Source organism: Panonychus citri, unplaced genomic scaffold (assembly GCF_014898815.1).
Source record: "Panonychus citri isolate SS breed McGregor unplaced genomic scaffold, ASM1489881v1 Contig00040, whole genome shotgun sequence".
Classification (NCBI taxonomy): domain Eukaryota; kingdom Metazoa; phylum Arthropoda; class Arachnida; order Trombidiformes; family Tetranychidae; genus Panonychus; species Panonychus citri.
The window spans coordinates 691,333-714,961 of NW_026515445.1; the positions used below are offsets into that span (position 1 = coordinate 691,333).

A 23,629-nucleotide genomic window follows, 5' to 3' on the forward strand; every position below is an offset into this window, starting at 1 on the left:
TAAGCACAATAATCCATTAAAGGAAATCACAGTCTACCTCTTACTCTCTTATAGTTCTTTTCTCTATACTTTCTTCCTTGTTTTAGTTTCCCTCTAGTTCTCACTTTCTCTTTATTTTGTATCTCCACTCCTTTGGCTATCACTCCATCTCTCTATCCTCTTGTTACTCCGCTTCTTTGGTCATTGATCCATCCGGTTCTTTTTTGGTTGCTACTCCTTTGTTGGTTGATACTTCTCTCTTTGTTACTCTGCTCCCTTGGTGATCGGTCCATCTCTATCTTGTTGTTCTTTCTGTTAATATGGCTGATTGTCCTGCTTGTCGTACTCCATTCTCTGCAATTAGGCGTAGAAAGATCCAGAACAGCCGTTTAAGAAAAATCAAATCATCAACAACGATAGACTTCCTAACCATGAGATATAAAGATACCTGACCAGCGGGTTGGGTCTTAAAATATGATTCTCTTGTCTGCAATAGATGTTTTATGGATGGGTACAACTCTGACTCATCACAATAATCTAATTGCTCATCTGATTCGGAAACTTCCTCAGACTCAAGTGCAACTGATACTGAGATGAACGAAGAAAGTGTTCATTTGATAGAATCCCATGTATAGTCAATACATTGGATAATTTAGTCCAACCTGGAATTTCTGCATTGAACTTTACAAGTCCATGTGATGAAAGAAGTGATGAACGAGTTCAAGTCCAATCGAGTTCCTCTGATGGTGATAATGAAGATGAAAATGAAGGAAGCGATGATGGGTCTTCTCTTCCTGATTCTGTGAATAGAGATGAAAGTGATGACGCTACTATTATTGACAGCAGTGAAAATACTCGAGACACTGTCATTGCGAACTTTTCTAACGATCACTCTTCAATGGCAAAATCTCCTATTCCGCTTGTACCCACAGCATCAAGATCGGCATCTGAATCCGAATCAGAGTCAAAACAGAATCTGATTCGCAATCACAATCACAGCAACAATCACAACCACAATTGCAATCACAACCGGAATCGGAATCTGAATAAGTTGGAAGATTTCTTTTTCTGGTGAGAGCAATCAGTTAATTGTGATCATCTAATTGATTAACTGTTCATAATTGTAGTTCTATTCTCTTGATTGAAGAATTTAATTAGAAAATCAAAGTCTGATACTTTTTGCGAATTTACTTGAGAGTTGAATTGGATCATTTTGTTGATTTTTCTTTGATTCCTTCAAAGTTTTGATTAACTGTTTTGAATAAAATTTGAAGTTGTTATAATCAATAATATCATGGATTGTCTCTTGGTTGGAATGAAATTTTTTTAATTCTTTAGTTATTAGATTTTGATATTGTACAAAACAGTTGATGAAGGAGAGCAAGTACAGAAAACAAGAAATGTAATTAATGGTTCGGTCGAGTCGATTGTTTGATTTGATTGTTGCTATTAAATTAATATCATCATTTGAAATAATATTAGTCTGAATCTGAATCAATATTTGCTGGTGAAAAAATAGATTGACAAAAAGTAGATAATGTTGATGAATAATTATTCTTCGGCTCTCTCAATCTCTCTTTCATTTCATGTCATTGATGATTCTTGTTGACAGAATGATTAAATCAGCAGGAATATGGTGGTCGTGAAGATATGAGTTGAATTTCAGAATATCTTTCTATCATCATGATCATCACCCTGATTGGATGATGAAACTGGTGACATGTCTGCAATAATTATATTTCTGAATCGAGGAAGTTTCAATCAAAGTTTCAACTGAAAAAAAGGATTGGCTTGATTTACAAAGGAAACAGATTGATAATAATACATAACAATTACATTGATTATTTACATTTAACTGTTAATTCAGTTCAACTTTGATTGGTAGATTCAGAAATTTATGGTTGGTAAATTGAGAGAGCAACAGATTAAATTATTTAATACTAATACGGTAGATTGTAAATCAAAACTTTTCTTGATTGTAATTGATTGTAATCAATGATTTCAATCAATCAATTTGTGCTAATGGTTGACAATTAGATATAAATAATATTGAAATTTATATAACCATTATGGATATTTATAACTGATAATGATGATCATCATCATGATGAGGACGATATGGTGATGAATGTCAATTTAATCAATGAGAATGAGGGATTGATGATCAAGTGTTAAAGCTTAATTGTTAATGCTTCCAGAACTGTGAATATCTTGATTAAATTATCTATTCCAATTAGATAACCATCTTCATGATTACCAATCATCCACTCGTTCAAATGAGTTATCGTCAAGTTTTTCGGAACTGGATAAGTTTTGGCAAAATCTATCATCCAAATATCTGCTTTATTCAAATCATGGACAAACAATAATGAGCTTCCAATGATCTAATTGTTGACAATTAGTTGATTGTTTCCATGGTGTATAACGAGAGATTCCAATCAATAATATCAATCAGTCCAATCGTCGATTGTTTGATTTTATTCATTTACAAGGAAAAAAAGAAGAAAAAAGAGAAACAATTAAATTAAATTGAAGAGAGAAAAATAATTAATCGGCTATGATTGTAAACAATTAGAAGAACAATTTAAGTTAATTACCTCGTGTGTTTGAAAAAACTGCGACTTGATTAAGGTTTGTTTTAAAATCTTCAATCTTTCCAAATATTTTACCTAAAAGAAAAAGTAAACAATTAATTAATTACCAATAACAGTTGACAACAATTAGAATCAGGAAAATTGTCCATTTAAACACAATTTTGAAAGATTGATAATCAATAATAATCATTGTAAAGACGGAAGTTAATTGACGTAAATGAAAGTTCAACGGATATCCCTAATCAATTAATTAACGAACCATCAATACGAGTTATCATAAATTGTTATGAATTAACTGGTAATCAAAAAAGCAAACGAAAAGCTGATTTTAAGATTAATTAAATTAAGGAAGAGAGAGAAAATTGTTATTACAATTTATATCGACACAATGTTAATTTGCAATTAATTGTCAACCCAATGGTTTAATTGATATATTGGTGACAATTAATTTGATTGAAAGATTTGAGAAACAAAATTAAAATTCACTTCATGATCAATCAATTTCGTTGGTGTAAATGAAATCAATATCAACTGTGATTAATTGATTGTCATTCACGATTTATGAGTTAACCAATTGATCAAACAAATCATCTGAAATGGTGATCAAGTTAATTGTGATTAATTAAAATGTATGAAAATTAGATGAATCAATTTCTTTCATTTCTTATTACAGGAAAATCAAGTAAATCATTTTAATCAATATTCTGATTAGATTAACTTTTTACTACTTAATTTGATTAATCATTGACAATTTATTACATCACATTGATTCTGATGATTAAATATATTATTCAGCACAATTAAACATAATACAAATTGTAAAGGTAATGATTAAAAATATTATTAGATGATTTGATTAAATTCCCTGTTTAATTGTGATTTATCCTTGTTCTGTCTAAATCACAATTAACTTGATTAAATTAACTTTTTGATTGGTTGACAAGAGTTAATTCAAGTTCTACAATTAATTTTTTCGTTTCTTGTTCAACTCGATCAATTGATTGTGATTAAAAGCTTGGAGAACAATATTACAACAATTAATCAATTACCGTTGATAAATTAACTTCATTTCAAATGTAGCAATTAGTTAAATTGTGATACAAATTGATTGATATTCGAGTAGCTAATTACAAATACTAATCATTATCAATAAAAATGATTTCTCATCATCAGCTGATTTAATTATTAATCACCCTAATCTAAATATCAAATTACTATTTAAGACCAACAATCAAATCAACAGATTATGATTGTTAATCTGTTAACTGTCACCATTATATGGTCACAATATGTTTGATTATAATACTACATTTAAATATGTTGATAGAACAATCAAATTGTTGAAAGTAAATTTAATTCAGTTATAAATAGATTGTTAATCAACTCAATCTCATTAATAACTTGGGAAATTAAAAATAACCATAGGAAGAGAGTTAATATGAGAAAATTAATCTTCACAATTAAATTTGATTATGGAGGATAACAAGATAATTACAATGATAATACTCTTAATATACAGATGAAGGAATTGAAAGTTATTAATAGTTAATCATTAAAAAAAAGTATCAACTGATTGTTATGAAATGGTGATGATAATAATGAATATCAAACCGAATCAAATAAATTGCCAAGTTAATTGTTGCGGGGAAAAAAATATCCAGGGAATCAATAACCGCTAAATAATGTTAATTGTGGGAAATGAAAGTAACATCATTTCTAAATCATTTCGCACTCAATTGCAATGGAAACATTAACTTTTGATTAGTGTATTATTATCATCATGATTATCAAATATTTAAGCTTAGATTAGGACCTTGATGATAATTATTATTATAATATAATAACAATTTAATAACTTGTTGATTTGATTCATTTGAGAGCATAAAAGTTTCTCATTAAAAGTTAATCACAATTCAAATTTGTAAAGGTAACTCAATCCATAGGAGATAAATTGTCATCACAATAACAAATTACCATTTGGATTGCTGTTAACATTGACAATACAATTTTTGTTTTGTTCTTGGTCAATTTATCCAATAATCAGCATGATAGAATCACCATGATAATCATGATAATCATGGAAAATAATAACAGATAAAAGAAAGTACAGAAAGAGGAGGCGAAAGAAAAACTTGTTTACATTAAGAAGTCAAATGAGCACAAAAAGTACCAACAATTTGATTTCAAACGAACGAGGAAAAAAATGTTCAATCTTCATGTGCTAAAAAGCTCAAGTATCAGTAATAATTTTGCATCATCTTAGATGATGATGATAAAGAAGATAAATTATCATCAAATCTTCTATTGTTCTTTAATACCTTTTCTCAGAGTTTATGTAAAAAAAGGTATTCACATCGTACGATCATCACATTTGCTTATGTATTTCTTTAAATGTCACAGGGTTAATAGAGGGAGGTGATTCTTTCTCATCATCATCATCATCATCATCTCTCTCTCACTCACTTACTCCTTACAGGTTTTTTTTCAAGGTTTTACCGCCAATGAAACACCTTAGAGTAAAGTTACATGAAGTCAATGAATGGTAACTTGAGTCTAACTGAATAATACCACAAGTACTATGCAATATTTACTTTTTTTGTTAATCATTATTAAAGTTGTTCCACTGATCAAATGATGCTAATGTTGGTAACAATGTTTATTGTTATTTATAATTGCAATTGATATCTAATCAACTTGAAGAAACAAAAGTAAAAATATTCGTTGATAGTGTAAACTTAGTAACGATTATTTCGTTGGGATATTTTTAGATTTTCATTCTTTGTTTACTATTTATTGATTATTGTAATAAGTATTAATAGTTTATGGATGGATTGTAAGCAATTAGAATATTTTATCGAACATTTCAAGTTTGTTTTCAATTTTCTTTCATATTGTGACAGGACGAAAGAAGAAGAAGGATAAGAAGATGATGGGAATCAATTGACGAACAATCAGTAGAATGAGAAAATATTGCTCCCTTTTCTTTTATTCTCTATGTATTGACAACAATGTCACTCGAAGAAAAAGAAACAAGAAAAGTTCTAGAATAAGATGACTGAGCTGGTTTTCTATTCCAATAAAAGGAATAAGTATTCAAGAGAAAAGTAAAATATATTATAAGATGATTCTAATATACCGAAAGACAATTATCACAATTACAAATCTTTCTCAATCAAACATTCAAAATATTATTAACACGAAGTGAGCGTGAGAGAGATAAAAAGTGCGAAAGAAAATCTTGTCCTGATATCTTCTTCTTCATCTTGATTCACTTGTTTTCCTCTCTTTATCTTTCTCCTTCCCTAAGAGTCGCATGTTTGCCTTAGGGCGATAGGACCAAGAGAAATTGATAAACAAGTGAGAGCGAAATAATAAGAGAGAGAAAAGGAATAGCAAAAAAACGTTTTGAAGGACCAAAAAAAGAGAGAAGAGAGAGAGAGAGAGAGAGAGCTGAGGGAGAAGTTGTTTCCTCCATAGTTGTGTTAATAATAATAACCATCGATAATAAATTAAACTGTGACCAGGAGCAATCCAATCATTTAATTTGCTTCTTTCTGTATCTCTTTCGTTCTTAACGTCATATTATTTACGTGAAGGCGATTATCATATTATATCCTAAGCTTGAAAAAGTCAAGACTTAATCTCTGCACATTAGCGGCCTATTAAGACACTAATTCTTTAAATTATATCTTTTCGGTCAATCATCACTTGATGATTAACTTTTTTGTTCCCTAATTCTTATCATCATATACTATCAATATTATGGTTGTTTTTAAGTAGACAAAAGATGACAGAAATCAATGATTTTCTGTTTCTTTTTTAATCCCCATGTAAATCACCATGACTTTCTGATTGAATTTAACTCACAATGATTAGATGCCTGTTCTCGGTGAACTTTTGAATTGATTTGATTACATCAGTCTCCGTTTTCGTTGTTTTAAAATCTCTACTAGTCGTTCCATCCTTAAATTTGATACCATCAATACGAAATCCTAACGTCGCTGTTGAACTAATGGTTTCCCTCCAAACCATATATCGAGGTTTAGTGACGGCTTTTAATCTTCGCTCCTCTTCATTGGGCTCATCTGGATCCACGGCGATCATTTTCTCAAACATATCTTTGCGAAGCTTAGGTTTTTCTCGAGCTTTAATCAGTTCATCTTCTAGATAAGTTCGCAATCCAATCTTAACATCCATCACACTGGGACAGTCGAATTTAGATAATAAATCTTCTAGTTCGAGAAATTCTAAGAAAAAAAAAGAGATAAACAGTTAAGATGATGGAATATAAGAAACAATATGATATTACATCACATCTTAAAGTGCTGATAAGTTGTGACTGGAATGATAAGTTAGTCAAAGTGTTGATTAGTAGCATGATGGTAGTCATAATCAGTTAATTGTTATGGCTGATAAGTTGTTGAACATATTACCTTCTCCATTGGAAATGGTTTTGCCCCTGAATTTAGGCACGAACTCACTCAAAGGGTCACCAACTAATTTCTGGAAACATTTTTCTTCTTCACCACAACTTTTCTTGAGAATTGTCCCCGCGGTTCCTGAAATGAAATTACCTATGAAAAGAGAGCGAAAATAAGGTTAATTTAAAGAAAAAGAATAGAATTTAAAAATAGAAACTAATCTGATTAATCACCATGAAAGAGATTCACAAAGAGTTTGAATAATGACAACGAAATATCATGTTAACTGTTATTAATTTTCGATGACAGCTCAATAGTCGAGCTCTTTGTTCGTGGAGAATCAGTTCTCATGTGAGGAAAACATTGACGAAAAGTTTGTCTTATTTTTAGAATTCTGGCTAATTGATGAAACGAAAAAAAAATCAACTTCTGACGGAGAGAAAAAAAGATGGCGGACGAAAGAAAAAGCAACAAGGTTGAAGAGAAAATCAATTGAAATTCGCAATGTATTTATAACGAAGACGAAATTGGATTGACAGTTTAGCATCACTTTCGTAAATTGAATGTATTGGAATACAATGGACAATCAACAGAGAGCTGGAATCACAATTAATCTTACCTTGATGACCAGCTAATTGGATCCAAGGATACTTCACTTTTTTGTAGGTTTGTACGAACGGTGACCAACGAAGTACATTTCGAACTATCCTCCAGTGATGATTATATGGCTGAAGTTGGATCCAGGGTGGAGAGAGAGAGAGAGAGTAGATGATAATCATGAAAAAGAGTTGATTTCATTAGAATTGTTATTTGGATTAATGTTTAAATCAATTTTCATGTTGATTTATGAATACGAAAAGTGGAGATAAGATATTGAGGAGCAAAAGTCTAACAATTAGTAAATTGTTTGGTTCTTGACTATTGATTGGACTGTTTGGATATCGGGGTAATAAAAGGACTTGAGAGTTTCTGTTTTCTATTCTATTGGGAAGAAATTAATTGTTGTATGATCATCAACTGATTGGATTATTGATTGAATTACATTTCTAAATTGTTGGTTGACAGAAATTAGATTATCCCTTTGGTTGGGTTTATATTGTCGCATATTTGTCACACAGAAAATTGGAAAACAGGGAAGAAGAGTTAATTTATCAGGTAATTAATACACTTTTGAAATTACTGTTAGTAGATTTTAATTGTTGATGATTAACTGTAATTGGAGAATATTAAGAAGATCAATTTTGTGATTGACTTCTTGGGACAAAGAGAAGAGAAGAGAAGAGAAAAAAGAGATAATCTTATAATCTTAATAAAATTTCAACTTGTTGATTTTTCTCTTCTTTTAATCTCTCCTTCCACTTGTTTTAATCTTAATTAATTAAAGAATTTGACTCATTTATTGTCAGATTATCACTATCACATTTCTCTTTGTTGATATCAACTTATTTTCTTTGTCTTCTCTTCGTCAGGTCGCTCAGAGGTGGTGGTGGTGATAGCGATTGAAACTATTCGCAAAGTGATCAATTCTGATGAGTGTTTTTCGTTACGTACCTGCAACTCGTGGTCACATTCATCGCTGCTCAGCTCGGTGCTACTTCCCTCGGTGAAATCAAGGTCATCAACTTCAAATGAATTCTGTAAACTCTTTGAATACTCATCATAACCGAGTGATCTTAATTTAGGTATCGTACGAGACACTGACATTAAAATGGTTGCAGAAAAATGGAGCAAACTTTTCGCTTCAAACAGATTAAAGGCACAGAATAGAAAAAGACACAGACACAGATACAGAAAGACAGGGTGAGAGAGAGAGAGAAAAAAAAAATCGAAAATATAAAGTAAAGGAAATAATAGAAAAATAATTTCACTTATCAGAAGGAGAGAGAAAAATATTGTGTTGATGAAAATCAGTAAAAGGAAAAAAACACCGATGAAAAAGAGAATAGAAACACAAAGTCAACAAGATGAGAGATTATAATTTCTATTAAATCGATGGTAAATTGTTGATCTCGTTCAATTCAGATAATGACGATGACGATAATGATGATAATCAATAACAACTTATAAACGATCAACTCAATCAATAGAAATCAAATGACAAGAAAAATTAAATTTCGTTTAATGTCGTCAAATGACGAGAGGTGGCGTTAGAATCGAATGTTTGTCTTAATTATTAAATCGGCCGAGTGATTATTAACCTCAGATTAGCGAAGAGCGGATGATAAGACTGCAGTCGAACAAGGACTCAGACTTATTATAAACTGTGGTCACTCGAAAGTTTCTTTTTGAACTATTGCCTACGAATTTCAAAGTATAAAACTGTTGTTTATTTTTAATAACTTCAGGTAGTTGAGATAACACTTCTTGGAATAAAGTTGCGAAGGTTGATCGTCAAAAATACCCGCACAGGTGCCTTAAGGTCATCGGAAATAAACCTTCGCTCTCCTGGTGACCTCTTCTATGCTTTTCACTCCATCGCTCCGGTTCTTGTTAAAGGGTCATAAGTATAAACTCAGCTTTCATCCATAGTGAACGAAGCGTCTTAAAGAAAAGTCCTAAAGATTTTTACTCGAAGCGACTTGTTGACATTATGGCCGATAGTCAGCACGTGAGGTTACCAAGTACCCATTTTGCAGTTGACTTTTCCACACCAAGGAGATGAGTTACAATTGGACTCAGTTACTCTCAGACCTCTACAATTTCGAGTAATTGTCCTGGTTTTGGCATATCGACTGCACTTTAACGGCCGTTTCTGTATTATCGAATCCATCTAGCGATAAAGAGATACTCAGGGCTTCTATTATCATAGGCTGTTTCCCTTTTCAACAAATATCTCGAACAGGGAAAACGAATGTTTTTCCTTAAGAGGTCACATAACAAAACTCCGTTGTCCCTATGAATAAATCACAATGAAACTCAGCTGATTCTTAGAACTTTATTCAGCTTCAAGATATTAGACATTTAGCTTTTAATTAAAATACAATTAAGTGCAAAATTTGACAGAATCAAAAAATTATTAACGTTCAAAGTCTCGCGCGTTCAGTACAATCAATTTGATTGTAGATTGATTCTCGTCCCGATTAACATGATTAAGTTTCGCTCCTTTTTCAATGTCCATTCAAAGAGCAAAACTCTGATAACTGATGAACATGAAATTGAGATTATCTTTATGGTTCTTTTCTGGTATAAGGTAAATAGATAATTTTATTATTCATAGTTAATAATTAATAGTAAATTGATTATTAATCAACCAGGGAAAAAGAGGAAAAATTAACCAGAAAAATTTTCCAAAGCAATTACTCCATCTGTTGGTAGGAAATAGTAAATTAACATTAATTCTTGACTGATTGTTATCATTTTGATAATTAAATCGGTTACAATTAAAGATTAAAGGTTATCCCTGTTGATGTGAAGGTTGAAATTTTCAGCAGAATGATTAATGAATAGATTTGAATGAGAATTAAATTGGAGAAAAGTGATTTGGAAAGATTTCAGTTCTATTGGATTGATTAATTGTAACAGTTAATTAACCGAAAAATTCATGTTGATTAACCAAATAATTTTAGTTATTACCAAATAATCAGTTGGATTAAAGTCTCCTTGTTAAAAATAATCTCTATTTCGTCAATTGCTGTCTTATGTTTACAATTAATCCCTAATTGTGAGTGATTAAGAGTCAGATTTTGCTAACAACAAGACTGAAAAGATTATCTTATCAACTTTGATTAACAATCTTTTCTTAATTATAATATATTTTAGGCTCAATATTTTGATTGTTTGCTAATGTAATTTGATAAAAGAGATTATTTTCAATGAGATGATAAATATGATTGGAAATTAATTTGTCCTGGTTAACAATTAGTTAATTGTTTCCTGATTCTTTCTCTTATTAAATTCTCATCTCTTGTGTAACACAAGAGCAATTAAATATTTCACTGATTGTTCATGATAAATGATAATTCTTCCCTTAATATTATCTCATATTCATCCATTTATCTGATTTTTCTTGACTGTTGTTCAACAATTAAACTGGAAATCATTTAAAGAGAGAGAGAGATCAGCTAAACCAACGTCACAACCAGTTCTGTGATTAACCTTGATTAACAATAAAGCAAATCATTAAATCATAACAAGAGATTGTGTTTACAAAAGTGAATTTAAAATCTGAAACTATTTTCCAATTGTTCACTAATCATCACCACTAATTAACACCATGGTTTTAGCTTGGGAATATACTAACGATGGTTCTGATCCCCTGTCACCTCATAAACCGGAGCCCATGAAGTTCATTGAGGGTAAAGAATTGAAAGAGAGAACTGGAGTTCTTACCTGGAAGGTAAATTGTCATGAAATTTATTCGTATTCATGTAACATTAATCAATTTATTTCCTTTTTCCGTTCCAATCTAATAGCTTGACAATGACAATTATGAGCAACAATTAAGTGAAATATGCTTGAAACGAGGTTATTCTGGGTCCGATGTTCTTGAAATGTATCCAGAATTATCGGATGATTATAATGCGAAATGTGAAAAGTTTTTCACTGAACATCTTCACCCGGACGAGGAGATACGACTTTGGATCGATGGTGCTGGTTATTTCGATGTTAGAGACCCGAAAGATAATTGGATTAGAATGCAAGTCGAAAAAGGTGATCTTCTTATCCTTCCACCGGGAATTTACCATAGATTTTCACCGAAACCTTTTGTAAGTCGTAGATCAATTTCGCCGATTGTTCCAATGTTAATTGTCGTCAATTCTTATTCCAATTCAGGGTAAAACTGCGTTCAAACGAATCTTTACCGAAGAACCGATTTGGATTGGCCATAATCGACCTGCCGATGATCATCCTGCTCGAATCAAGTGGCTCGAAATGGCATCTCAACAATTCCAAGGTATCGAAGTGGTCTGAATATCTATCGAAACATCAAGAGGTCGGTTCGGATTCCACAGCGCCAATCAATCAACAATCAAATAACATCATTTGACTTTTTAATTTTGATCTTGTTGACAAAAGAGCCAATAAAAATTCAATTGTTATCGATACATTAGTTTGCATCTTGATTAATTGTAAACTTTGATCATCAGTCGAAGTGATTAGTGACTATCGAAAATAATTTCCTCTCAATTAGTAAATCCAATTATCTTTAACATGAGAAAACAATTAAAAGATTGATACTAATTGTCAATCATCATCATCAAAGAAGAGAAACAATCGATGATAATTAATCAATCAAAAATCTTCTCACATCGATCATTTTTTTCTTACTAAACTTTCCCTTTAATTGATCATATGTTTCAAAATCTTTTTGATTGTTGTTTTGTTTTCGATTGACAGTTAATAGTAATTAAAGATGGTTAAGTGTTGGTATTTTAACGACGATGGAACTGATCAACGATTAGCCCATCAACATGATCCAGTACAATTAGTTGATTTGGAGAAATTAACTGAAAAAACTGGTGTCTTGTATTGGAAGGTGAGTTTCAATCATCTGATTCACTTTCTTTGTCTCAATTTTGATTGTTTTCATTTTCTGCTGTTCTTTTACGCAGCTAATCAACTAATTGTTATGCTCGACATTTTCTTTGTTTAGATTGACGCTGATAATTATGAGAACGAAGGTAAATTATCCGAAATTCGGAAAGAAAGAGGTTATACTTACATGGATTGTATTGAATGTTGTCCAGAGAAATTGGAAAACTATGAAGATAAATTGAGAAGCTTTTTCCTTGAACATATTCATGCCGATGAAGAGATCAGATTCGTTCTCGACGGAAGTGGTTACTTTGATTGTCGAGACATCGATGACCAATGGATACGAATTCAAGTGACCAAAGGTGATCTTATCACTTTACCTGCGGGTATTTACCATCGGTTCACTTTGGACGAAAAGGTAAACAGCAAAAACAATCACAGTAAACATCAGAATTAGTATCATTTAAACTATCACAACCATTGGATCTAATTGTTCACGTGAACAATTAATGGTTGAGATTAAGAGCTAATTGTTGACATTGCTGATTTAGAGAGAAAAAGAAACACAATTGTTTTCTTTTTTTGTTCCAATTTCCATCAACAATTCTAATCACTAATTCAATTTCTTTTCTAGAATTATATTAAGGCGATGCGTCTTTTCGTTGGTGAGCCCGTTTGGACTCCGATCAATCGACCCGCTGATGATCATCCAGCTCGAAAAACTTACATTCAATTGGCAAACGATAATTTCCAACAAACAATCAGTCAATCAGCTTGAGATGATTAACGAACTGTTTTGTTATTCTTGGCAACAAGATGCGAATTTTGAGAAATTGGTTCATCGAAATAAATTAAATTCCGATGAATTTAATTACTTTTCAAACTGAAAATTGTGTTTAGAAAAGAAATTCATTGATTAGTATCTTTAATCTATTTTAATATGTTTACTTCATTTCAATTAATATTCTAATAAAAACATTTCGATCAGTTGAGCGAAAATTGGAAATGATCAAGAAAAAGTTGATTATCGGAGCCAAAATATTTTATTTTTATTCTTACAAATGAATCACTTAATCAGTTATTAGGCTCTTCGCAAGATTTTGTTGATTTGTTTTCGAAACAATTTTTTCTTTATAAATTCTCCAAATATTTGTTGATTTTGAGAGAGAGAGAGAGAGTGAAACATATCCCAATTTAACTGATTTTGTTTAACTTTTTCTGCTAATCATTTTTCATCTTTTTAAAGAATTTTAGATTAGCGAAAACAATTAAATCTAAAGATAACGACAAAAGTATAGTGACAAAAAAGAGATACAAATAGTTTGTTTTAGAAGGGAAAAGTTTTTAGTGTCTTGGTTAAACCGACGCTCTAGGCAGTGACCTCAACAACGGCCACGTTGTTATCGGCCGGTACTACTGCTGAAGGTGCTACTGTTTCAGTTGTGTTGCTGTTGTTGGTTGTGGTTGTGGTGGTCGCGTTGACGGTGGATACGTTTGGTGTATTGTTGCTGTTGGATTTAACTGAAGACTGACTTTGACCAGTGTCAGCCCGTTTCCTGGGCCTGTAATTAGATGATCGATAATTATTGTTTCGTTGAGGAGCATCATTGTAGTTTGTCCTTTGACGATAATAATTTCCATTGTTATAATTTCCGTAATTTCCATAGTTTCCATTGAATCGATCATAATAACTATAATTGTTATAACCATTTGCGTATCCTGTGTTGTAGCCACCACCATAACCGTATCCGTAATTAGGATAGTTACCATTGTAGTAAGAGGTTCGCTTATTATATGAGCCTAAGAATTGAATAGAAATTTGTTAGAATGACCAAAGGAGATCGCAATCAATTGATCTTAAAGATAAACTAACCTTGAGATCTGTAGTCGTAATTATAACCTTGACGATTGTTCATTTTGTTGGAATTTGAGCTTGAGTAACCATTCCCTTGTTGAACATCCGTATTTTGATAATCACTTTCACTATATCGTCCATTTTGGCTTGAGGTTCGATTACGATTTGAACGATTTCGCCGTTTATTTTTACTTCGGCTTCGGGGTTGACTTTGCTGTTCTTGTTCACTTGTACTTTGATTCAATTCACTGGAATCAGCTTGAGGGGAGATGCTTGCCTTTGAAGAATCTTCACTTCCTCTGGTTCCATTTCGAGGTCGATTTGAATTGTTATTTGCATTATTACCCGCACTTGGCCTGATAACTCGAGCAGCATAGAAACCTGGTCTATCACGATCACGATAAGATTCCTGATTGTATAAATCAGATCGATTGCTGGTTTCTTCTTGAGTGCCATTTCCAAAGTTGCGTTTATAAGGTGGCGATGGTAAACCGCCATTACTTGAGTAACCAACATTGTTTCGACCTTGTCCTCTCATTCGAGGTCGTCCACGATTATTGGGTCTATAGTTTTGAGATCTATAGTCTGCTCCATAAGAATTTGGATCATAACTACTGGTACGATTTCGTCGACGAGAACGATTTCGTCGATTATCATTTTGAGGAGCAGCTTCTCCGTTAGTTGTTTTGGTTGTTACTCCATCGCCAGCACTTGCTCTTCGTCCGGAAGATCTTGTTCGATTTCGTCGAGAGTTACGACGACTAGATTTGTTGCGTTTTACTTTATTCTCTTTATTAGTTTCTTTTTCTGTTTTACCATCTTTACCTTCAGTATCTTGTTCACTTTCGTTTTTACCGTTCGTCGCTTCTTCCTTGTTGGAACTCTCCAAGTTCGAATCAGATTTGGACGGATCACTTTCTGCTTTATCATTAGAACCTTTTGATTCCTCTTTAGTTTCTTTTTCTTCTTCAGGAGATATTTCTGGCTTAGCATCAGCCCATTCTTCATTTTTATCATCATCTTCAGAATGTTTTCCTTCACCATCTTGACCATTAGCTTTTGACTTATCATTGTTAGATTGGCCATCGATTGATGAATTACTTTCATTTGCAGATTCAAGAGATTTAACAGGAGAACTTTGCTTTGAAGATCCAGATTCACTAGTAGAAGTCAACGTAGTAGAAGAACCAGTACTGCTTGAAGAACCAGCACCATTCATGTCGGATGTTCGTAGTAAAAACTTGTTCTTTTCTTCTTCCTCGTTAATAATGCCGCCTTGTTGTTGTTGTTTCTCGAACATGGGAGCGAATGATTCTTGCTTTTGTCTTGCTTCTTCTAGCATCACAGTTTCTCCTGGAATTGGTTTACTCGATAAAGAGGGTGGAGGATAGTCTTCTTGTTTAACTAGGCTAGAGAAATCTTGATCATCACGGCAAACTGGACATGGTTTGGAATCAGAATCACTGGGTTTGTCTCCATTAGCTGGTCCACTTGCTTCTGCTGACTCTTCCTCAGATTTCTTTATATAGTGAGCTAAACAATAACAGTGAAAATGATGAAAACATTTGGTAACCACGAACTGATCATCCTTGGTGAAATCATATAGACATATCATACATTTATCACTTGGAAAGTTGTTGGATGTTAATGATTCTTTAACGAAATCAATTAAATGGTAAAGCATATTTGTGCCTTTCCTGTCATCAGCAATTCTATTAACGTTTGCGATAATACTGAAGTAGAATGAAAGAAAATGAGAAAAGAAAATTAGATTTCATGAAGAATGAAAGCAAGAAAAAAAAATTCTATTTTGAACTAGTAATACTTTACCTTGCAACGACATCCTCGCTGAGACCACGCGGGTTGCGAATGTTAATAATTGGTGACTCATGTGGATACTTTAGAGATAAAGGTTGATTTATAATTAGATGTTAATAGAAGACATAAAAGCTAATTTAATTAACTAACCTGCTGCTTGCAAACTGTTAGTTGAAGAGTTAAACAAACATATTGCTGATCTACGAGATCGGCTGTGGATGGCGATAAGTTGACAGATACAACGATCCGAGTATCTTCATCTTCAGTCTGAAATTCTTTGAGATAAATCTCCTTCAAAGCTTCCAATTCGGAAGAGAGACTGATCATTATGAAATAGAGAGAAAATCAAGTTAGTATTGAGTAAGAGAAAATAGATTTAAAAGAGAAAGTGAATCTTGAATATAGCAAATAAGCAGCTTTCAAAGCTTCATTTCTGATAAACGTAGAGAATTTTTTTTTCAGAGCAAAAAGAGCAGAATGAGATCCATTAACTGGACATCATGAGTATCATGAGTTTTTTCAATGGTGGGTAAGTTAATCTAGAATATGATGGGAAGATGATAGTTAGTGGAAAGAAAAAAAAACTTGTCTAAACAAGAAACAAGCTTCATTTCTATAGATCATAATAGCTGAAGGAAAATAAAAGCTTAAAAAATTAAGCGTTAGCCAAGCAGAGACAATAAAAAAGATGATGAAATTGAAGATAATAGCAATGGCAAGGAAAGGCGATATCGCTCAGTTACCTGTTGACAACAGTGTCCGAAGTATTATTGTCTTGGCTCATCACTAAACCAGGTCCTGATACGATTTGTTCGGATATTGGATTGTCAAACAAAACTGTAATGGTTAATCCGTGGAAGAAGTAAAGAAACCGATGACCAGATGAAAGTAGAAGAATAAAAAAAAAGATCAAAGAAAAAAAGAAGGTACAATTAATAAGAGAATAGAACAAGAGATTAGTAACAGTTTAGATGAACGCAGACACACGTTAGATAATTAAGATTAATTCTTCAGAAGGTAAAGAGCAGAGGACGAAAAAAGAAAGTTAAAGATAGAGAAAAGAAAAAGATAGCGATTACAAAGGAAGAAGAAGATATTGAGATTAGGCTAATTAAACGAATATATTTACACACGCACTTTCTTCTGGTGAATGTAGAACTTTTAAAAAAAGCGTTTGGTTGATTAAAGGAATATAAAAATTATGCTATATGAGATCAGAGGAAAATGTTGATGGAGAAAATTTTCACAAAGATGAAAGTGGTTAGTGGAAAATGTTGTTAACTGTTGAAGGTTTAAAGATGGAACGAGAGTCACTTAGATAAGGGTTTATATGCAGAAAGCCCACCGAGAGATGATGATTGAGATAGTCTCTTTAAATAGCTCTAATTGTGATGAAGAGAAGGAAATGGAAATGATGTGATACCTGAAGACAAGTTATCAAGGGGGAAAGGCAAATGTAGCTCAAACTGTAGAATAGAACAAAAAAAATCTACTCAAAAAAAGAATAAGGGAAAGTCAATGTATACACAAAGAAAAAGAGAAAAAAAAAATATTGAGAAAAAGGGGAATCAAAAAGAGAGACCCAAGAGAGATTAAAAAAATCAGGTAACATTGAAGAAAACCACAAGAATTTAGAATAAGACAGTTGATTTATTTACCTGTTCCTTAAATTGCTCCTATTGGCCAGTAACAAATTAACAAAACAATTAGTCCAACCAAACAGATTAACGATTAACTTTTTGTTTAATCAAATTCAGACTTTCACTTGCATCAGAATCTTCAACTTGCAATGTAAACCGGCAGATGGCGAGTGTTTGCAAAATGGAAAAAATAGAAAAATAATTGGCGGTCAATTCAAATAATTAAAAATTCGAAAATTAAATAATCATTTTAATTGTTTCTAAGTATTTGATTGTTAATAGAAATTCTAATACAATTATGAACAATTTTATTATAGAGATTGATGATTAGAGAAAATTTAAAAAGGTGATATGAGACAGTTAACTTAAATTCTTAAATAAAAATGCACGTTATTTATATTAGAGTTTAATTGTTTTGATTAAATATTAACAGAAAATATTATTTGGAATTACAATTTACAGAGGATTAATTGTTTTCGAAATCATTGTTTCATCAAACCGTAGTTAATATGGAGTTTCCTCTATCTCTTTATGAGTGAGAGTAAAATTAATTAAAGTTAAATGTTTTTTTTGTTCTAGTTGATTTTGATTGTTGGATTGATTCATATCAGCAAAAGAAATCAATGCTGACTTAATTTTAACAATATAAAATAGTGTTAGTCAATTGTTACTGGAATAAGATAATCTTTAGCAATTGACTGATATTAATAATGTAATTAAATTATTGCTTTTAGTTGATTTATTCCAGTATTTGGCTGGTATGGATTCATCTTGTGTCTCGCTTAATTGGTCCTTAATCAGTTGATTCACTTCATTGGTCTCTTTAATGTAATTGGAATCAGTTTCATCCTTTGTAATGGTTAATTTCATCACAATTAACTAAAAATTAAAGGCAAGATGTGATTAAAAGTAAATACAACTAATTGAAGCCGGTCTAGTGGGTTGAAAATCATTTAAACAGGTTGGATGAGGGCAAAGATAATATAAGTTAACAATATCTAATGTTAGTAACTTGGATTTTTTTGTTGGTTAAAAGGGTTAACGGGAGGATGAGAGGAAGAGAGGAAGAGAGACCGAGAGAGAGAGAGAGTAGGAAGATAACGGAAGAGAAGTCAAGCCTTTTGATTAAGAGGATGTTGTTTCTCATAATCAAAATAAAGTTTAAATGCTTAGAGAAGAGAGGAAAGAAAATTAAGATTAATGTTAATCGGCGAGAAAATCTTTAAGTAAAGTTGCTCTTCTCTTCTCGGTGATGTCCATTTGATTTTCTAAATCTCCTCGGTCAGTTGTTTCTGCTCTTTCCAATTTCCATGAGAGATTTTCAATCTCCGCTTCTAATTGGGCTTGTTGGTACTCGAACAATTGTTTCCTTGGTCCGGTTTCCATAAAGTAGGCATAAGGATAAGTATATTGTAGAGTGTAACGGCACTTGGCTAATAAAGAAGCGGCGTCGAGAAGGTATTGCCAATCGATCCAAGTTCCCTTGTTGGACATTACCTCCCGTTGGATTCGATCTTTAATATCGGTCAATGCTTGTTCTTCCAATCGTAAACTTCTCGCATGATTGTCCCATCTTTCGTAATAGAAGAGATACTTTTTAAGAGCTTCTCGAGCTTGGACATTTGCCGATTCTTTGATAGCCGATAGATTTTCTTTGTACCTTGAGCATTCATAATATTCACTTCCATGAGCTTTCCAATCACCTAAACACATCCAACAGAAATCATGTTTACAGGTAACACATTGCATGTGATTACAACCGCCATTCTTTTCAATACATATACTACAATTGGGACAATCTTTGGTGTTCGCGGAAATATAATTGGCAGTTTCCGAATCATCGGCACATTTGGTTAACCATTTTTTGATCACAGAACATTCGGTTGGAGCATGATAATCGCAACCACATTTATAACAGAAGCTCGTTTTACATTGTACACAAATGACCCTTTTCGATTTGTTTTCTTGCGCTCGAATTATTATATTACAGTTGCGGCCAGGACAGAAACGAAGCTCTGGATGAGAGTTAACATATTCGGTGAATGGAAACTTTGAATACTTTTCTCGGAGACAATTTTTTCGTATATTAGCAAGAGCAAATTCTTCAGGAATCAGTTCGTGACACTTGGAGGCCATACATTCAATTCCAATTGAAGCTCCAAGTGTAACTTGGGTCTCAATGTGACATGTCCAACATTCTCGACAATAACGATGACCACATGAAAGTCCAATAAATGTGCAAGTTAATTGCGGTCTAAGGCAAATAACACAAGTCATGAAACTTGAAGAATCTGTCCAACCAATTTGACCATTCGAACTCCCGTTCATATAAATATTGGAATCTATTTGATCCGATGGACTGTTTTTCGAACCATTCATTTCACCTTTAGTGATTTTCTCCTTTATTTTATCAACATCGTATTTATTTTGATACAATAAAACCTAAGAAAAAAATATAAACAATTATAAAGAAAACATTAAACGGAAAAAGGAAATGAATTTAATTTTCTTAATTTTCTCTGTGAATTAACAAAAATTGATTCAATAAATGAAAGAGAATAATAATATTAACCAATATCGAGGTAAAACTCTGGTTTTTTGACTCTCATGGAAACCAGGAAGTTGATTAAATTAACATGACCTCACACATAACGGTAACTTAATACAATAATCAAACGATTACGATGAAAACAAAATTGAGTAAATTTAATTCATCAGCAAAAGGGTTAATCAACTTGTGTCATTGCCACTTAAATTAGCTATCAAAATAATTCAGGTTAACATCAATCGTAGATTGTAAATAGAGGTGACAGTAATTATCAACAATTTGATGTTAAATTGTTCAATATACTCAAGATAAGTAATTATTTATAGTAGGTTAAGTTTGTCAACGATTAAATTGATTGATAAGTTGTTTTTGTATATAAAAACGATTCTAATTGAAAGTCGACTTTTTTTACTATTAAATTAATTGACTTACCTTTGCTTCGGATGAGTTAATTTGAAGTGATTGACAAAGATAATCAATGGCATCTTTAAACAATTTGTCAACTTTTTGGACTGGTAAACATTCATAGTCAAAGTATTCAGGATCATTGTGTTTAGCATCACCCTGAAGATAATCCAGTTCATTTTCTAGTTCACTCATCCGATAGTAATGATCATAATCACAAGTATCATCTTCATCGTAATCGACCTCAAAAGTGTCCATATCATCATCCGAATCACTTTGGGTCATAGTGAATTGAAGCCTCTTGGATAGTGGATGGAACAAGTCGAAACAAATAGAAAACAACCAATATGATGAACGATAATCAGGACAATTCCAATAAACCAGAAGAAAAACTCGCTGAGCGTTTGTACAAAACTAGAAATAAACAACAACAGAAAATCTGATTAAAAGGTTTTTAGAAAACTCAGCGAATCGAGAATCAGGTTTAGAGAGAAAGGGGAAGTTAAGAAAAAAAACTAAGACCATGTGATAGAGGAAGTCGAGGGAGAATCAGAGATAATAATAAAACATAGAAAACTAGAGAAAAGATTTAAAAACAATGAGGAATTAAAAAGGAAAACCCCAGAAGCGAAAGAAGATAAACAAAAACGTTGAGACAGAAAAAGAGATTCAGTGAACACACAAGATGATCAGAATTGAGAGAACATGATAACAAAGAGGAAACCCCGGAAGAAAATGAGGATAGATTAGGAATGGAAACAGGAATCATGTAAACACATAATAATATAAATCATTACTCTTTTTTCAGGGGCAACAGTTTTGTTTGTGTTCCTCTTACAATCTAATTACCAGTCATAAGGAACAACAACAATAACAATTGATCGCAACACATTTTCCACCAGAATCATTGAGAAAATAACTTGCGACTAACTTAAAGTGAACATAGAGATTTAAATGTTAACAATTAAGAAAAATTAAAACTGTTACGAAAGTTAATCATTGATGATAACAAATTGTAATTCTAATTCCGATGATGTAACAAAATGAAAACAAGAATTTAATAAGTTAATGGCCACCAAGAGATGGCGCTACAAGTATGGAGCTTAAATTGTTCGCAATTTTTACGCGGCAAATTCAAATTTTCTGGCGTAACAATCAATTGACAAGATTGAAACAATTAAGTTGATTACCAATTACAATCTGATATATTGATCATTTAGAGAAAAAAATTGATTGATTTCTAACGACAGTGTTCAATCAACTATAAAGTTTTATACAAAAGTAACAATAATAATAGTTGTTTATTTAGTTTGAAAGCTCTGAAAATTGATCCGAAAATTATTTAAGAAAATTGTAATTGTAGTGATTTTGTGAACAATTAAAAGATTAAATAGATTAAGTAAATTATTTCCAATTAGTTAATTTAGTCTACAGAATAATGAGAACAGGAACTGATGACATGAAACCTACACATTGAATCGTATTGATGAAGATGATGAAGAAGATACAAAATAATCAGATCAAAGTGAATTGTGTGGGTGAAACTTTTTCCCCTTTTTTACCTTTATCATCATGAAGATGAGGATGATTATCATCTCTTCCTGCCTACAATCTAAAAAAAGGTACAACAAGAAAACCGAAAAGAAAGAGGAACCAAAAATACACAAATCAAAGTGGGAACATCAACAATTAGCTGATCAAGTTGATTAAAATTTCATCATTTCTTAACTTAACATAAAATCAACAATTAATCAACAGAAATGATAATTAGAGATACGATTTCAAATGGGTAAAGTCAATTAACCAGAAAAAAAACCCAAACCCGAAGAGGGAATGAGAAAATACATCGAACCGGAAACAAGGGAACTTAACCCAAATTCATGTTGATTGTGAGTAAAGATAATTATTTGAAAATTAACCAACAAGTTGTAAGTGTTGAGCCAACAATTAGTGGGGACAATTACTAAATTGTAATAGTTTCAAGAGGATAAATAATAGATGTCTCTAGTTACTCTTATAAGAATCATGAACATGTTGGGTTTCATTATGAATGAGAGAGAGAGGGAGAGATGATGAGGATGAAATTTGAAGAAAAGAAAGAAGATGAGAGAGAAAAAAAGAGCGGGAGTTGATTGAACCTCTGAATTTACTTGTTTTACTTCTTTCTGACAAAAAGAAAGAGAAGATAAATGAGAGAGAGAGAGAGAAGAAAGAAGATAAAAGAATTGGAATGCAATTTGCAACCACATTTATCTTCTCTCTCTTTTCTCTCTCCCTCCCACCCTTCATATCACCACCACTACACAACCACCACCTCACCCTAAACCTCTACTTGCCTCAGACTCCCGAGGTTTTCATCTTCCCCTCACCAACAAACTCGTTTACCCAAGAAGAGCAATAGAACCAAATTAGAACCAAGTTTAAGGTATTACACGGAAAAGGAATCTCAAGGTAGAGAGAAGGCGAAGAAAAGATCAGACTAGATAACCGATCATCACTATTCTCTCTTCTTCCTCTCATCATCATCATCATCTCTCTCTCTCTCTCTCTCTCTCTCTCTTTCATTGAAAAAAGGGCGATGAGCGTTCAGGTAAAGAGCAAAAAGAAAGAGAAAATTTTTTTTCTTATGTATTCATACCCAAAGAACATGAAGTTGTAATGATATTAATACATTTCTACCTAATAATAAGTTACTTTTCACAATTCTAATATAAATTGTTGTCCGAAACTTATAATGATAGTTATTAAATTGCGTAAAAATATCTCTCTCTCTCTCTCTCTCTCTCTCTCCAACTAACACAATTGATTTTAAATCATCATTTGTTGATTGTTGTCATGATATTTAACTGCTGATGGTTTTGTTGTTAACTTTTATTACTCAATGAGAGTCAATT

At 32.1% G+C, this 23,629-nt stretch overlaps 5 protein-coding genes across 10 annotated transcripts; 2 read left to right on the top strand and 3 right to left on the bottom strand.

The window, feature by feature from the left end:
- Positions 1-1,289: 1,289 nt before the first annotated feature.
- On the bottom strand, positions 1,290-9,078 carry LOC128397918 (inositol-trisphosphate 3-kinase B-like). Its single transcript, XM_053358698.1, has 6 exons — positions 8,546-9,078; positions 7,614-7,722; positions 7,007-7,147; positions 6,441-6,820; positions 2,577-2,648; positions 1,290-2,363 (listed from the first exon to the last, which is right to left on the bottom strand). The coding sequence occupies exons 1-6, from the start codon at positions 8,696-8,698 to the stop codon at positions 2,151-2,153; spliced, it is 1,068 nt and encodes a 355-aa protein (XP_053214673.1). The 5' UTR covers positions 8,699-9,078; the 3' UTR covers positions 1,290-2,150.
- A 1,943-nt stretch (positions 9,079-11,021) lies between these two features.
- Positions 11,022-12,039, top strand: LOC128397920 (acireductone dioxygenase-like). Its single transcript, XM_053358700.1, has 3 exons — positions 11,022-11,330; positions 11,407-11,700; positions 11,768-12,039. Exons 1-3 carry the CDS (start codon positions 11,208-11,210, stop codon positions 11,903-11,905), a joined length of 555 nt encoding a protein of 184 aa, XP_053214675.1. The 5' UTR covers positions 11,022-11,207; the 3' UTR covers positions 11,906-12,039.
- A 156-nt stretch (positions 12,040-12,195) lies between these two features.
- LOC128397919 (acireductone dioxygenase-like) lies at positions 12,196-13,475 on the top strand. The gene is made up of 3 exons (XM_053358699.1): positions 12,196-12,470; positions 12,588-12,887; positions 13,104-13,475. Exons 1-3 carry the CDS (start codon positions 12,348-12,350, stop codon positions 13,245-13,247), a joined length of 567 nt encoding a protein of 188 aa, XP_053214674.1. The 5' UTR covers positions 12,196-12,347; the 3' UTR covers positions 13,248-13,475.
- Positions 13,476-13,493: 18 nt separating this feature from the next.
- Positions 13,494-17,865, bottom strand: LOC128397916 (probable serine/threonine-protein kinase clkA). 3 transcript variants are annotated; one of them, XM_053358692.1, is made up of 7 exons: positions 17,280-17,502; positions 16,886-16,979; positions 16,293-16,461; positions 16,155-16,222; positions 15,942-16,057; positions 14,343-15,857; positions 13,494-14,269 (listed from the first exon to the last, which is right to left on the bottom strand). In XM_053358692.1, the coding sequence occupies exons 2-7, from the start codon at positions 16,924-16,926 to the stop codon at positions 13,839-13,841; spliced, it is 2,340 nt and encodes a 779-aa protein (XP_053214667.1). In that variant the 5' UTR covers positions 16,927-16,979; positions 17,280-17,502; the 3' UTR covers positions 13,494-13,838. The 3 variants fall into 3 exon arrangements, with proteins under 3 accessions (XP_053214667.1, XP_053214666.1, XP_053214665.1); XM_053358691.1 differs by lacking the exon at positions 17,280-17,502 and adding an exon at positions 17,801-17,865 and having other exon boundaries at positions 14,343-16,057; XM_053358690.1 differs by having other exon boundaries at positions 14,343-16,057; positions 17,280-17,505.
- A 307-nt stretch (positions 17,866-18,172) lies between these two features.
- Positions 18,173-21,779, bottom strand: LOC128397917 (potential E3 ubiquitin-protein ligase ariadne-2-like). 4 transcript variants are annotated; one of them, XM_053358697.1, is made up of 3 exons: positions 21,585-21,779; positions 20,763-21,149; positions 18,173-20,224 (listed from the first exon to the last, which is right to left on the bottom strand). In XM_053358697.1, the coding sequence occupies exons 2-3, from the start codon at positions 21,018-21,020 to the stop codon at positions 18,986-18,988; spliced, it is 1,497 nt and encodes a 498-aa protein (XP_053214672.1). In that variant the 5' UTR covers positions 21,021-21,149; positions 21,585-21,779; the 3' UTR covers positions 18,173-18,985. The 4 variants fall into 4 exon arrangements, with proteins under 4 accessions (XP_053214672.1, XP_053214671.1, XP_053214669.1 ...); XM_053358696.1 differs by having other exon boundaries at positions 21,574-21,779; XM_053358694.1 differs by having other exon boundaries at positions 21,533-21,778.
- Between the last annotated feature and the right edge of the window lie 1,850 nt (positions 21,780-23,629).